The sequence below is a fragment of the Morchella importuna genome (assembly GCF_003444635.1).
Source record: "Morchella importuna strain M04M26 chromosome Unknown Morimp01GS022, whole genome shotgun sequence".
Taxonomy (NCBI): domain Eukaryota; kingdom Fungi; phylum Ascomycota; class Pezizomycetes; order Pezizales; family Morchellaceae; genus Morchella; species Morchella importuna.
In genome coordinates, this window is record NW_025763419.1 from 537,220 (window position 1) to 553,177 (window position 15,958).

At 47.8% G+C, this 15,958-nt stretch overlaps 3 protein-coding genes across 3 annotated transcripts; 1 reads left to right on the top strand and 2 right to left on the bottom strand.

The window, feature by feature from the left end:
* Positions 1-2,025: 2,025 nt before the first annotated feature.
* Positions 2,026-3,504, bottom strand: LAJ45_07165 (uncharacterized protein; the record flags this gene model as incomplete). The annotated part of the gene is made up of 5 exons (XM_046116724.1): positions 2,026-2,515; positions 2,595-2,971; positions 3,031-3,135; positions 3,208-3,227; positions 3,342-3,504. 5 exons carry the CDS (start codon positions 3,502-3,504, stop codon positions 2,026-2,028), a joined length of 1,155 nt encoding a protein of 384 aa, XP_045970126.1.
* Positions 3,505-9,510: 6,006 nt separating this feature from the next.
* On the top strand, positions 9,511-11,463 carry LAJ45_07166 (uncharacterized protein; the record flags this gene model as incomplete). The annotated part of the gene is made up of 6 exons (XM_046116725.1): positions 9,511-9,742; positions 9,815-10,002; positions 10,088-10,212; positions 10,296-10,610; positions 10,666-11,230; positions 11,344-11,463. 6 exons carry the CDS (start codon positions 9,511-9,513, stop codon positions 11,461-11,463), a joined length of 1,545 nt encoding a protein of 514 aa, XP_045970127.1.
* A 1,620-nt stretch (positions 11,464-13,083) lies between these two features.
* LAJ45_07167 (uncharacterized protein) lies at positions 13,084-15,297 on the bottom strand (the record flags this gene model as incomplete). The annotated part of the gene is made up of 4 exons (XM_046116726.1): positions 13,084-13,832; positions 13,888-14,632; positions 14,698-15,085; positions 15,149-15,297. 4 exons carry the CDS (start codon positions 15,295-15,297, stop codon positions 13,084-13,086), a joined length of 2,031 nt encoding a protein of 676 aa, XP_045970128.1.
* Positions 15,298-15,958: the final 661 nt, after the last annotated feature.

Here is a 15,958-nt window from a genome sequence, read left to right on the forward strand (position 1 = left end):
GAAGGAAGGAGAGCAAACACGGTCAGTTTGCCATGTGGCACCCTGGACGCTGACAGTGCGCGATTCTACAGTTGGGGTAGATACGAATGTCTGTCCGTCTATCTGTAGCCTGTACCCACAGTCCATCCATCCATCTGTGTTCATACATGTAGAGAAGAGGAATAAGAAGGAAAAAAGAACTTGCAGTATTCACGGGAGACTCCGCATCCCCTGACTTAAAACTCGGGCGAGACTCAAGTCTGAGGCGTACAGTACAGTCGCACCTCGTTATGGTGGCGTTTTTTTCGCTCCTCTAGTTCCCCAAAACAGGTCGGGTTGGGGTCGGGGTCATGGGTGGTCACTCGGCCCCCATCCATCACGACCTCAGCTCAACCTTGAACCCTCAGCCCTGGCCCTCAGCATCAACTCTCACCCGGCCGGCCAGTCCACCCAACCGGGATCATGTGTATCACTTTTTCGCGATATTCTACCCCGGATACGCATCCCTCGCTTCCATTTCTTCCTTCCTTTCTTTTTTTTCTTTCTCTTCAACATGGTAGCGAGGTTCTGAGTCTCTGTCTTGGAAGCGGCGATTGCCGGCGGCGCGGCCTGTGCGGAGGGATTGTGGAAAATGCTTATGTGCATTTTTTATACCCGGGCTGCCCCGATGGAGGGGTTAATATAGTGAGAGGGTGGGTATAGGGTTTCAGTGCGCCATATGTAGCGACGGATTGGATTGGGAGGACTGGATTGGGGAGTGCTTGGTTAGATTGGGTCGGATGATGTATGTAGGATGGGATCGGGCTGGCTGGGCGACCACGAGGGCGCACGGGTGATGTCGTTAGGATTGTGTATATACTAGTATTTCGCTGACGTTTTTGAACTGGGCCATTATTGCATACACCCAAAACCATGAGCTTGGCGTATTTTTGTATGGCATGCAATACCAGTCGCGTCCACAAACATCAGAGAAATACGAGTATGTATGTATATATGTACAAGTAGTTTCCGGCCTTCGGCTGGTACTATATGTATATCAATCAGTCCAATATACAGGCAAGCCGCTTTGCGGCTTATTTGCCTGCCAGGAGGGGTCGAGGGCCGCACAGCGGCCTGAGAGCCCCGATTGACAGGCAAAGTCCATCACTATATCTAGATCTAATCTGGTCAATATGTGACTTTTCTGATATATTATCCCCATATATATATATCAACGGATAAGTCAGACAATTTCTCTAGTTAAAACTACACGTATATCCCTTTAACAGCTACCAAACCGCTAAAATCGAACCACTATCAATTCCCAGAACCAGTAGCAACCCTATTAACACTCTAATACCACTCAGCACAATACCCTCTGTTAATATCCAACACAACATGTTTCAAGTGAAACAAAAACATCTCTCAATGAACCAATCAGAAGACTATAAAAGCACATTACATATGCAGGTTATAATTATATACTTATTAGATGTAGATGGTGATCACGTAGTGTAGATAGAGATCAGATCAAGGAAGATGGTGATCACATTGGGTAGATAGAGATCAGATCAAGGAAGATGGGGAGGTATGTATAGAGGAAGGATGAATTGGTAGTCGAATAATGTATAGTGAAGTGGTCAAGTTAAGAGCGTTGGAAACATTAATCTGGGCAGCAAGTGGTTTGCTGCGCTCTCATAAATAGTATAGAAAGGCTGGCTGAAAGAAAAGGAAAAAAAAGGAAAAGAAACAAAAGAAATCCCCCCACCGGCAACCCAATCCAATCAATCCAATATCAGTGATAATCGTAAACCCCAATATCACCATCAATAGTTAGTTTATGTGTATAAAAAAGAAAGAGGAGACAAAAGAAAGATAAAAAAACCGATCCTGTTAAAATAAACATAAAAAATAGAGTTACATCCAAACAAATGAAATAATCAAACAACCCAAAGAAAACCCCAAAATCCCACACAATCCACAACCCAAAACCCAGCCAGCAAGAAGGAGGAGAAGCGTAATCCCCGCCATCAATCCCCCCTCTGCATTCCTCCGCAACCAACCCAACTACGACGACGACTTCGACGACTTCGACACCTGACTTTCCAGATCCTTATCCACCCCACTATGCGTACTATGACTCTCATCCACCACCACCGCCGTCGTCCTCACAATCATTCCATCCGGAATAATGATATGCTCCTGACTTCCACTCATTGACCCCAGCTGCGTGTGTCCCCCAGTCACAGTGGTGTTCATCGCCCCGTTCTTCATGCGGTCCATCGAGTACGAGTGCTCGCTGTATCCCTTCTTGTACCGTGCGTTGACGGCGCCGCTGATTCCGCCGCTCTGGTCGTGCCCGCTGTACCCGCTGCCCAGCATGCGTGGGAAGTACTCCTTGACGAGGATCTTGAACGACGGGATGGAGGCCGCGAGGATACCGATGTTGATCTCAATCACGGACCAGTACATGGGCTCGGCGATCACCCAGCTGGGGTCGGCGTCTGTTAGCATGGGGGCGACGTATGTGATGCGGATGATGGACGAGATGCAGGCACTGAGCAGAAAAAGCTTGTTAGCCACCGCCACCTCCGGAGGAAAAAAAAAACCATATATCTATCTCCAGGTATACTCACAATCCACCCAACCCCAGGATAGTGATCAAACCAATCTTCTGGCGCTTCGGCAGCTGCAACTTCCACAGCATGGGCATGGGGAGTGCGTAGGTGAGGAAGTCGGTAAAGATGTTGAGCGCGGCGTTGGCGAGGTAGAAGGCGTTGATGTTGATGCAGCGGCCGCCGGGAAGCGTGCGGTCCCACAGGAACTTGATGGGTGTGCATTGGAAGATGCAGGCGCAGACGTTGGAGGTCGCCTGCGAGGCCACGATGAACATCATGAAGATGGCAATCCGGCGGAACGTCAGCGAGGGTGTAAGGCGCAGGTAGAGCGCCAGCGCGGAGGTCTTGATGAAGCCGAGACAGGAGTTGTAGAACATGGAGGAGGCCCAGACTCGCTGTGGGTGGCGTTAGTAGCGATTTCTTTTGGGGGAGGGGGAGTTTTAGGGGAGCTTACTCTAGTGTATGAGGGCAGATTCTCAACGGGGACGGCGGTGAAGTGCTTTCCTAGGCCTTTGTTGACAGTGAGGATGACGCATATTGAGAAGCCCCAGGAACATAACTGGAGGTGGGTTTATCAGTCATTGACATCTTTAAAGAGCACGGGTCTTTTGTGTGGTGGGAGAGAACTCACTGCGGCAAAGCAAATAAGAACTGTAAAAACATTAGTTAGCTTTAATTCTTGTGTTGGATAGATATGATATTGAATGTTCGGAGATTTTTTGTAAGGATTTTTGGCACGTAGAAAAAATCAAAGGTGAAGCTTACTATCATCCAGTCCCATGGCACGAACAACCCATAATCTCGAAAACAGGCGTAGCCCAATCACAATGGCAGTGAGAACCATAAATATTGTGCATACTGTATTGACTATTGGCCCTTTCGATTCACTACTGTAGTTGAAGTCGACAACCTCAGCTTCGTTTGTCATCTTGATGTCTAAAATATGTGATATCTCAGGCACCGATCTCAATTGTTGATTACTGTCTCTCTCTCTCTGGATTGCTGGCTGACTGGCTGGTTGGTTGGATGCAATGCACGCTGATGGTGTTGTCGATGCCTCCTAGATCCTCTCTTTCTTTGGAATATATTTCAAGCCAGCACTGGGTGGTATCCACACACTTGAATTCTAGAGATTGGCTGTGCTTGACTTGACTTAACTGCCGGGCTGCCTGCTTTTTCTAATACCCTTTCTCTTGGATGAGGTTGGGGCTGCCGGGGCTCTTGAAGAAAAATGTGTCTGCGCTATCTAGCTCGTTTGATCTTGTTCCTACATGGAGGGGAGATTCTATATGTATGCAATTTTGGGACCCTCGACTCTTTCCCGGCGGCCCTCGAGTCCACCCCCCCCCCCCCCCCCCCCACACACACGCCGAATTGATAGACAGGCGTCTATTGTAGGTAGTCCCCTAGCCTGGACATGTCTTGTCCCATACCTACCTGGAGTACTAACCTGCCTTACCCATATTTCGAACTAACATTGTTTTGCAACTAACTAATTCAATAACATTATGTATATCATTCTTTATTTTTTCTTTATTCTAATTCCCAGCCTTTCAGTTCTCTTAATTAAGTATCTGCCTGGTCTGGCCTGCCCTGAAATGCCTTGCCACTCTTTTTTTCTCCCTGTGTATCAGGTTTTGCGAGGAGATACGCACCCAAATTTTGGCAGCCGTGCTTGTCTCTTTTCGTCTACCATGGTTTGCAAAAGCAGATCGTGCCGTAATATTTACCCGTGCCCACACTATGCCCGTCCGGTGTTCGTAAACCACACACCCACACTCCTCACTCGCTCGCTCACTCGCTCACTCACACACGTATGTACATGCACGCATGCATACCCACACACCTCTCCACCTCCCCCTTCCCCGGCGTTCGAAAAAAAACACTCGCTTCAAGTATCCCAACCTGCAACCAGTACGTTTTGATTCGTGAGGGCCGATCCTAAACTCCTTCCTGTCACGCGAAACCCCCCACCGAGTAACGACGACGGGGCTACCGCAGGTGCTCGACTCTATGTTGCTTGTTGTTAGTTCTAGAGACGAGACTGGTCTTGATTGCTCTCCGTGAAGTTTAAATTTGTGCAATTGCGCTAGCTATCTCGGTCATTGCCTCACTTCCTCGCGTGGTATCCTAGGAACCGAGGATTTCACGATGGTAGAGTAGATACGGACTTAGTACATGCTTAGGCAGACTTGCTATATTTGAATCATGATGAAATTTCCGTACGTGCAAGTATGAGGGCATGTACCTGGTAGACCCGTGTTCCGGTTTATAGAATAGTATGTGTTCAAGCTGTTTGAGAATAGTCAAGCAAGCAAATAGGCAACGTCCATCTATCCGTTCAGCCAGACATTGCATAGCCTAGGTTGCCAAAGTCAAACACAAAGGAGAATATTTCATTTCTTCCTCGGGGATTAGTTGGTTACGCAAGTCAAGGCAAAAAATAAATAAAAGAAAACGAGATGGATTTCTTTCCTTCTATCTAGGTTTCATAACCTGAGTATCCGACGTTTACAAGTATCGCGCTCTTTACTTCTATAGCTATAATTATGCAATGCAAGGAGAGGAAACGCCTTGATGGACCCCTATCCTTCCTCCTCTATGCTCAGGCAATAGGACCAATTGAATACTTTGGGTACCTTATGAGAGGGACAGCCCGTAACCCCAGATTTGTGTTTTCCTTGACACCAGTATTCTTCAGCCGTTGGGCATTGGGAATAACAACTTCTAGGTTGCCCCAGGGATGGTCCTGGCTTGTGCCTACACTTCGTTAACAGGCAGTGTGACAACTATTCTGGGTCCTGAAGAACTTTCTTCCGCCTGCCTTGCACCTGCATAAGCATGATGCAGGTTCAACTTCGAGGAAGAGCATCACCCCCTCCCTCCTCCTCGGCCGTCTCATCGGAAGATTGAATATGGTCTTGGCTCTCCCCCCGTGTCCGATTCTGATTTAGAAAAAACGAATTCCAGTCCATCTACGAGTGTCGTCTGCCCCACGCTGTTAGAATAACTACCGCAGTAACTATCCTATAGCTATCCTTGCACTTAACTCACTGCACTCCCCCTTATTAACAATGCTAGATCTAGACGACAGTCAACCCCCCCCACCCCCGGTAGATGTCTTCCCCGGAGGATATCATCAAAACAGAAGCTCGCAAAGCAATGGGACAGCACGTGCTAGAGTTTGCCGAAGACTGGGGGGGTTGATTTGATGGAGAGATCAACAAAATCACTGGCTCTACTGCTCAAGCTTGCTGCAGCTAGAGTGCATGACTGGCTGTTGGTGGTTAGGGTGGAAAATAAAGATCATCCACAAAGCCGCCATATGTCGGGGCGGCAGGCTCTCGGACTCTTGATTGTTAGTTCTCTTTTCTTTTTCTACGGACCTCGAAGAATGCGTTTTTTCTCTCGAGTTGAATCCCCGATGTTCAGGTGTCGTAATATGGTGTTGCGAATTTCTAATCATAGATCTAGATAACTATGGCCGCACATACCTACATAGGAGAGGGCAGATATATGGTTTACTGGCCTGTGCAGACACAGATGCGGTGTGTGTTGTGATAGGCCTAGTTAACTACGCCGAAACAATCTCATCAGATAACCCATCCCCAGTTCTCGGTGATCGACATATCAATCTGCTCACAACATCATTTATCGGACGATAATTCAAAAGGGTCAACTTTACACGCCCAACAGATCTAGACGAGCTAGCTAGAGGGGAAGCGAGCGCGTCGCGTCGACAGATAATTGGAGAGCTAGCTAGAGAAAAGAAGCTTGTTCACTTGGCGTCTAAAAGATCGACTATAACCTCTGGATTCACCCCCGCAAAAAAAATAAAGGTTTCCCGAGAAACTCTAATGTTTTTGTTGTATCTTGTCTTGTTGCTTGTTGTTGGCAAACAACGTCAGAAACAAATTTTCTGCAAATGACTTTTTGGAGTCGCAATTGATGTCATGATAAGAGTAGGAGGCGTTGTGAATTAGTGATCCTCTCTCTCTCTAGTTTCCCTGAGAGCACACATGACAAACGCCCGCTCCGAACCGCTGTCAATCGGCGGTGGTGCCGCAACGCCTTGCAGACACAAGTAACATAAGATCTAGATCCTAACCTGTAGAGTTAACCTCCCACGAACTTCCTTCCTGCTAGGTAATCAGATGTAAGTGTTTGGCACGCACGGTGTTTGTTCCAAATCGGAAGCAGACCGGAGTGCGAATTACTTAAAGACGCACTTAGTCTAGCAATTAACATCGGGCGATATAACCTCCTGTCTTGCTAGAAAATGAGGGTTTGCCAATGGTTTTGGAGTACTTCATACAACGTGTGATAGTTGGTGATTGTCTTGCGGGCGCGTTCAAGATCTAGTCACGCAATGATAGGTACGGTCGAGTCCCGTTGTCCAACTCGAGAGATGGCGATTCGCACAACTAATAATCTCCGGAGGGAAAAGGAAAGGCGTCATATGGACTCCAGATGCGATTATAATCGACAATTGGATCTAATACGAAGACAGCTTCTTCGGTCTCTGGATCTGGCGGATCTGGCGGATTTCTAGTGCTTATCAACATGCTGTCAGGGCTTACAGAGCTTCGGAGATTCAATTGTAAGCCCAAGCCCAAGCTCAAGTATCTGATATGTTCTACTCTGTATTTTCACATAATGACAAGTGCATCATAGGAAGCGAAAGATCCGAAGCCCTAAATAATCTTGTCTCATGTACGCCAAAAATTCGGGCATCGCTCTGAGGAGAAGAAGGAACATCTCCTCCAAAACATCTTAACCTGGCAAATTTGCTAGAGAAAAAGGGGTGTTTCCTCTAGACTGGGTTTTTTGCTCGTTTGGCGCACACTAGGATCTAACGGGAGCGGATCGACCCGTTTTTGAACGACCCCGCAAGGATTGAACGTGACACGTCACGCTGGACTTACGCGCTAATTAAAAAACGAAGGCCCGATATTAGACCCTTTGCGCTGGATGCATCCAGCTTCCTTGTCTCTTAGCGTTATATGGATTTTCGTTGATTTTCGAAGATAAGAAATAGAGCCAGATGTTGCTTGCCACCGATCAGCATTATCCACCTTTTGGTGAGAGAGGAAATTCAACCCCAAAGTAAATAATTTTCTTCTACCACCAACACCTTAGCTAAATCATTGAGAATTTGATAGAAGGTGTAGTTACATCTGAATTTTATCATGAAAGAATCCTCTTAAAAAAGGTCATCATTTGGTCATTCTACAAAGAATAGAAGGAGTGGAAGTCTAATTAGGCGATTTACCAACTCTCTGGGAGTCAAATGTAAGGCTGGATCTATAATTCCTTGGCTAATTAATGCTAAGTCTGTCAAAAAAGACCCCGGATCCATCAGCGCAAAGGGTCTATTCAGATGTTCTCGGTGTTTACTGCGGGGAGTACCTACCATCTTCGGTTGATGGTGCTCCGTTAGCTGTAGGTACTGTAATTCTCGAATCGAATCGAATCTTCATTGATAGCCGAGGAAGCTCGGTTGGGTTTTTATCTTTCGGACGAACCATTGATTTGGTAGTTAATTGGCAGTATGCATGTTTGAGTGAATGTCTATCATTCAGTATTATAGACAAGCATTTCAACTTATAGGCCTCACAAACTCCCGACTCCCCGTGTTTACCACGGGTTAACACAACCGGGAGTCAATATATTAAAGTTTTTTCCGAGTGGGTATTTAAACGGAGATTCCGAAATCTGGGCACTCTCAAGGTGTCCCGCCCACCTGTGAGAAGGCATGCTTCTCGATGCTTGGAATTTGCTCACACTCCTCCTAATAAATTTCCCCTGGGTTTTCCCTTTTTCGAAACTCGTACAGTTATGAGCATGGCCTTGGCAAATACCATTACCCGACTGGGATAGGCAATGCAGGCCATATCCGACATCTAGACGCGCTAGATTAGTTGAGGATCCTTTTACATAACATTTGAATTCAGTTTTCCATTTCGTAGTAATTTTGAGTACGTCAGTCCCACCACGGGGGCTCAGGGATTGGAGTTTCTCTACATAAGAGGTCCGAGCGAACTGGCAGCACATTCGAGTCTGCACTTTTTGTTCGCCAGTCGACAGAATCACACCTTTCTATAAGGAGCGTGCATAACCCGGACAATAATTTTACTTCCCATCTCTCCTCACATCCACCAGAATCTCGGGGGAAGACAAAAAGGAATATATGACAGATGGATGAGATGCCTAAATATCTCCTCACAACAAGATTACATATTCCCTTACATCGAGGTTTCCTTATAGCAAGGCGACTAGTTACTCCTGAGTCCTATGTCTCGATCTACAAGTGTAGTTATTTTAGCTGCACAAGTCTGTAGCTTGTATAGCACCACACTCTTTACCTAGAGCGAGTTGGCAAAGGCCATGACCGTGCTGCTTGAGAAACGGAAACCAGGATAGCCCACCATAAAAGCGCAGTTCTTAATGTCCGGATCTCGGAGCTGTAACGTCTTGCACTCTCACTTGAGAGGCACGACTTAGGCCATGGCTTGTCAGGCACTAAGTGCTGAAGGACAGTGGATTCGGTTACAGATAATTCGCTGGTTTCAAATCGGGCTGGGGAAACTACTTGCAGTAAAGCAAAGGTTGCAGCATATCGATCGTAGTAGCAGTAGGGAGAGAGTAGTAGGTAGGTAGCCCACATTTCAGTCTACCTAGAGGTACCTATCTACAACCCCCATTACCAATCCGAGATTGTTAGGGTACGGTATAGCTATAAGTATTAGAACTTTCCCCGCCCAGTTCTTAGGAGAAATAAGATCTCGGACCTCCTCACTCCTTCTCCTGTTTAAATCCGGGGTCGTTGTTGCTATTTCCCATTCTTTTTCCTGCAGAGTTTCACCATCAGAAGAACCCTTGCTTTAATCCCTCGCGCATTATATCAGTCATTATTTTGGAAAAACGGTGAATAATGGCGAGCTCTCCGTTGAGCATGTTATATTCCACTAAGGAGGGGGTGTTTACCAGTGTTGTGGTGATCATCATTCTTTCCATTGCAAAGAGCATTATTACTTCCCGATACTTTCACCCTCTATCACAATTCCCTGGCCCCTTTATTGCCAGTTTCTCTAGACTCTGGATTGTCTACTGGAATCTTCTTGGTGTGGAATATCTTAAGGAATATGATCTGCATAAGAAATATGGTGAGGAAAAACCGTTCCCCCGTTGTCCAAAGGAGGGTTGGGCGTAATATTCATAATTCTTTTTCCCGCTAGGCCCCGTTATCAGAATCACACCCACGATGTTACTCGTCAGCGACCCCAAGATGCTTCCTGAGATCTATCACCGAAGGGCAGACAAGGCCGATCACTACGTAACAGGGTCCTTTGGAAAAACCCCTAGCGTCTTCAACATCCAACCTCATGAGGTCCATGCTGCTGCGAGAAAGAGAATTGCGCAACCGGTAAGTGATCCGAAAGTGTTCAGAATAGTCATTAAAGAAAAAATAAAATAAAATATGACGTGAATCACTTCTAACCCGGGAATAGTATAGCATGACTGCAGTTAAGCCCATGGAAGGTCTCATTGATGCCCGCATCGTCGAGTGGACCGACAAGCTGGAGAACGACTTTGTCAAGACAGGGAAGAAGTTTGACTTTGCTCCTTGGGTTACGTATGTCTCGTCCACCTAGTCCTGTTTGATTTAATGTGACCCTTGACTTGTTTGTTGAGCTTGTTTATTGACTTGGTTTGTAGCTACTTTGCATACGACGTTATTTCTGAAGTTGCCTTTGGAAAGTCTCTTGGTTTCGTTACTAAGGGTATTGATATCGACGGTCTCATCCAGTCCTTCCACGATGGTCTTCCTGCATTCGGTTTCCTGTGTCGTCTCCACCCGTTCACAAAATGGATCAAAGAGACCTGGGTAGCAGATGCCTACATGATTCCCAAGCCCGGTGACAACACCGGTATCGGAAACATCATGACCTTCCGTGACAATCTCCTCGAAGAGCGTATCAAGAATAACAACGACCCTGACCACAAGGTTGAGTACAAGGATCTCCTCCAGAAGTAAGTCTCCTGCCCCACACCACCATCATCACCACAATCCACTGACACTCCATAGCTTCCTCGCTGCAAAGAACAACGATGGTAGCCCAATGCCCATTGAAGACATCAAAGCCGAGACCCTCCTTGTGCTCCTCGCTGGCTCTGACACCACCGCAACTTCCGTCCAAGCCCTCATGGTCGACCTCCTCAGCAACCCCCGCTGCCTCGAGAAGCTCATCGCCGAGATTTCCGAGAAGGACGCCGCTGGCCTGCTTTCACCTGTCCCAAAATACGACGAAGTCCTCGAGCACCTACCCTACTATTGCGCCTGTCTCCGTGAGGCCATGAGGATGACCCCTGCCGCACCAAACATCTTCCCCAGAGTCGTATCCCAGGGTGGTCTCAACCTTTATGGAAAGCACGTGCCAGCCGGTTTCGAGGTTACTGAGAACCCGTGGATTTCGCAGAGAGACAAGACCGTATACGGCGAGGACTCCGAGATTTTCAGGCCCGAGAGATGGCTCGAGGACCCGAAGAAGGCACAGGAAATGGATAAGTACGACTTCACATGGGGATTCGGCACCCGCGTCTGCTTGGGGAAGAATATTGCGTTGATGGAGCTCCATAAGGCGCCTGTGCAGGTAAGCTAAGCGTTAATCCCTACACCCCCCTTACCCACTACATTATGCGCTTAATACACGGACACACGCATTATTTGGGGGATTTATGCTAATGAGGTTACTGTCGCTTGCAGTTTTTCCGTCTTTTTACCCCGGAGCTCGTTAACAAGGAGAAGCCGAGTACATACGTCGTTGCTGGCGGTGTGTCCTTCCACAAGGACCTGTGGCTAAACATCAAGAAGAGACAAGTTTAGATGAAACGTACTTACGCGGACTGGGCCGCGGAGTGAACATGAGATTCTTTCATTTGTCCTTTTTTTTCCTTCTTTCATTTTTACATTTCTTCTTTCGTTTCTTTCTCTCTTTGAATTTGGTTATTTGGTTTTCTATTCTTTTTTATTTAGATTACAGGATGGGTGGATGCATAGGATTGGAAATGGACCGGTAACTTCTAAACTATACATAAATACTTTTTCACAACAATCGTACATAGCTTCAGCTCAAGCTACATACTTCGTTTCCTTTGTTCTAGCATGTGCATGTGTTAATAGGAATAAATACTCAAAAAAACTTGGTACATACATGTATGTAGTTGTAGAATTTGGCATGTAGTTGCAATTACCTGGTGGCCCCCACACGGGGATGGGGGGATTTACAATTCACGTTCCCTACCCCCAATCCCCCATCCAGCCAGCCACACCAGCCCTTCTTTCTCCCCTACATAACGGATGTGCGTGACAATAAAAAAACCTGCCTGTCTTCACGCACATAAGCGACATTCAAGCGAGTATTGTGTGACAGCCAGCCTACGTTACTCTACGATACGAGCAGCGCAGTGACAATGCATACATACCTCTGCTACAGTTACATAACCTACTGTACTGTACTTACTACATGTAGATGTAGACAATCCCAATTAACTGCCCTCCTTATCCCATTTCGCTTCTTCTTCAACTCTAGATGTGCCTATGTAGAGTAGATTAGATAGTACGCGTCCATCTACCTAGGCACATATTTAGGCAGACGGTATCGCAGTTCCGCGTGAGACAACGGAGATATTGATGCCGTGATCGAGGGGAGGTCTCGCATCTGGCCGGCCGGTGTAGAGGAGTAGGAATCTCCTTTCATGGTACATGGTGGTACAGATTGGTGTAACTATGTAATTACATGTAATACAGTAAGCCCAGCGGTGAGGTGAAACTCCGTCCTTCGCAGAATTCTTCCGGCCGGGACGGGAGGGCAGGCAGGATGTTAGAGTATTTGTGTCTGCTGGCCAAATGCGATGCCGATGTGACAATGATATGATATTTAGATGTAGCTACTGTCGTTCACGGGGTATTGGTGGATACTGGGTATTGGCGAATTGCAGGTAAAAGTTGGCTTGGCTGTCTCTTTTTTGCCCTGTTCGCCATCACCCAGTATCCGCCAATACCCCGTGAACGACGGTACATAAGTACGCAGTCAGGCAGATGGAATACTCTAGGCAGACTATGTACGCAGCTCAGGCACCGTGCGTACGTTGCGGGTATCAGAGCTTCTCCTGGGTCGTTAACTGCCGGCCGGCCGATTGGGGGGGGCTAATAACCAACAACTTAAGATGTAACTAATCTACTAAGAGCCGTGAGCGCTGCTATATTGGACCATAACTAACTAGATATGTATTGCATTCTTAACTACATAGACTCATACAAATAAACTACTAATAACGTGCGAGATACATATAACCCAACTAACTGTATACTCCAATTATTAACGATTCGTGGGACAGCGACGAAACCAGCTGAACACCAAACCAGGGTCCTTCAGCAGTGCACAGACTCCCATATCAAAAACCGTTCGTCTCGTCCCAGGAAAGCAAAGGGAATCGAGAGATTTTACAGCTTCGCCGCGGGCTTGTGACCATCCCATTTCCCTTGTTGTCGGTGGTGGTTGACAATCTCCAGCGCCCCCATCCTGTACTCCTCATCACTACCCGTCCCCTGCACATCCTTCCACATCTCTTCATATACATCGCCCCTATCCTGCCCCAACACACTCCCGCTCATATCAAACCGCGTGAACGCAAACGCATCGCTCAAGGCAACGGCAGTGCCAACGTCCATGCGTGCCGTCACGGCATCGTCAAGTGCAGAACGTAGCAGCCTGCTCTGTGCAGAGTCCACAAACCCGCTCTCCAGCAGCTCTGACAACCCTGAGACGAGCCGGGAGAGTGCATTGATATCTGCGAGGAGGGTTATTGCCGTTTTCTCGGCTGAGGAGGGTAGTGAGGACACGGCCCGTTGGAAGGCGGAGGTGATGAAGACGTCAGCGTGGGCGTCGGTCACGCGCCGGCAGTCCCAGCTGTAGCTGGACCAGTCTTTTTCACCGCTGGCAACCTTGAGGCCGAGATCGAGAACTAGGAAGGCAGCGCGATGCTCGAGTGCTGCAATTTGGACGGAGGGTGTAAACCAGTCCTGTTTTGTGGTTGCGGCGGCGCGGAGGAGCGTGAAAGTTATAGGTGGTAATAGGGTACTACGTAGGTATTGGCTGCTAGACGGAAGACTATAATTGCTATCGATCCGTAGCTTTGCTGCATGTTTGAGCAGGGCGCGGGCAGTTTGTTGTGCAATGAGGTAATTGTCACCTGATGTTTGAATCATCAGCTATCACTCGGATTGAAGATTTCGGGTTGGGCATACCTTCGTAAGTTTGCGAGGGAACAGCATTGGCAAACAGAGGTCCAATTCCAGACATGTAACTGAACCCATGCCCACCGAGACATAGACGGGCCTCCTCAATACCGCGTGAAGACTCGGAGCTGACTTTACACTTTATGGCTGTGGAGAGACTATGCATCTCCGCCAGCATGCTAACATCGCCACGCTTCACGATAGCCTCATTCATTTCATAGTACAATTCAAACAACTCTCTACTTGCAATGATGTTTGCATACGCTTGCGCAAGTAGTGGATACAGCCGGTGCTGGACGGAGGCATACGATATGACCTGCCGCTCCTGCTCCGTCGTGCCATCTGAAAATTGCCGCCGGTGCACGCAGTACCGGATTGCGATTGTGACGGCGCGTGCTTGCAACCAGGATACACTTAGTGGGATTTGTGCACGCAGGGCGACCATGGACCCATAGGAGAGCTTGGAGTGCTTTGCGGGGATGTATTCGCCCGCCGGGGTCACTTTCGAGTAGCGGTTTAGCATATTCTCGAGAGGAATGCGGACAGCATCGAAGCGGACATAACCATTATCAGTCATGCCAAACCCGCCGAATGCTTTTGGCCCGATGAGACCGACGGTGATTCCCGGGAGGGGCTTGTGGGTTGTAGGTGACCGAATCGGAACAATGAATAGGTGTGTCCCGTATGATTTATATCCGCCCGGGCTTTCGGGATCGGGTAACTCCAGCTGAGCTATAACTGCGGCATGATTTGCCTGCAATGATCATATCGTTAGTTTTTCTCCAGCCAGTAAAAGACACCGAGTGACCGATATCTCACCAGAATCCCGAGCCCGCCCATCCACCACTTTGTGCTTTCCACCCCTGGAGAGTCGATGACAAATTCCTTTGTTGCAGGGTCATACTGTGCGGTTGTTTGGAGGCCCTGCACATTGTTCCCATGCGACAGCTCGGTCTGCGCGTAGCAGCCAACAACCTCGAGGCTCTGGCATCTGGGAATCCATTGCGCCTGCTGCTCGTCAGAGCCCTGTGCGAGGATCACGGGAGTGAAGGCAGCATTGTGGAGCGATATGACGAGCCCTTCATCTTGGAGGAGGCAGGCGATTAAAAACTCTTGCGGGGTCCAGGAGTGGATGTCGCGGAGCACTAGGAGGCGCTTGGATATTTTGAGCGAGAGGTGCAGGAGCTGAGAGGTGTTGAGGAACGGTCTACAAATGCCAATCAACGACTGTATCCCGAGCTTCAGGGGAGCTGTTATAACTTCTAAGTACCTTTTAGACTTGATACAAAGCGGTTCCTTCTCTAGTATCGCCGCAATTCTGGCACGGGCTTCGCGGTGCCCGTCGTCGTAGAGGAGACTACCGATTTGCCATGTATCGAGGCTTGAGCTTGAGCGCGCGGTTTCTAAGTTGGTAGGCATCTTTTTTCTTGTGTTTCTCGTGGGGGGTATATGAGAGGAGATAGAGGTAGCCATTGTAATATTGGCCAGGTTACCGGTTATTATTATTCTTACGACCCCAGGTCAGGAAAGTGCTGTAGATCGCTTGGGCCCGGCCGCGGCTCATCGCGAACCCCACATTTCGGCGACACGTGCATGGGATACAGCTTGGTCTAAGCTCGTACTTGGACGTAAAGTACTAAGTACATATATAAATCCCAATCGATTTCTCAGGCGATTCAGGACGTCGGAACCCAGAGTGCAGGTTTCGCTGCAATGCGCTCTGGCTGGGGCTCTTGTCTTGGGTTTTCATGCCATTAACAGTATTAAGTTTGGGGCTCTGAGGATCTGGGTGCATATCATCAGTAGCTGAAAGAAAGCATGGATATTAAGGTGTTCAGTAAAAGGTCGTAAATAAGCGTTGCAACGGGGGCGACTTTTCACAACCATTAGAACTTACGTTCTGAATCGGGCAGATTGAAATAGATCACGGTTTGCGAATGAATGACACTGATGATTTGGAAATCAAACGTTAGGTCTAGTGATATGTATGTAGGTACTTCTGATTATATGCAAGCAAATTTAAATGGCGAGTAATAAAACTGTCTTTCGGGGATTTAATTCTCCGCGTGGTATGAGGTCA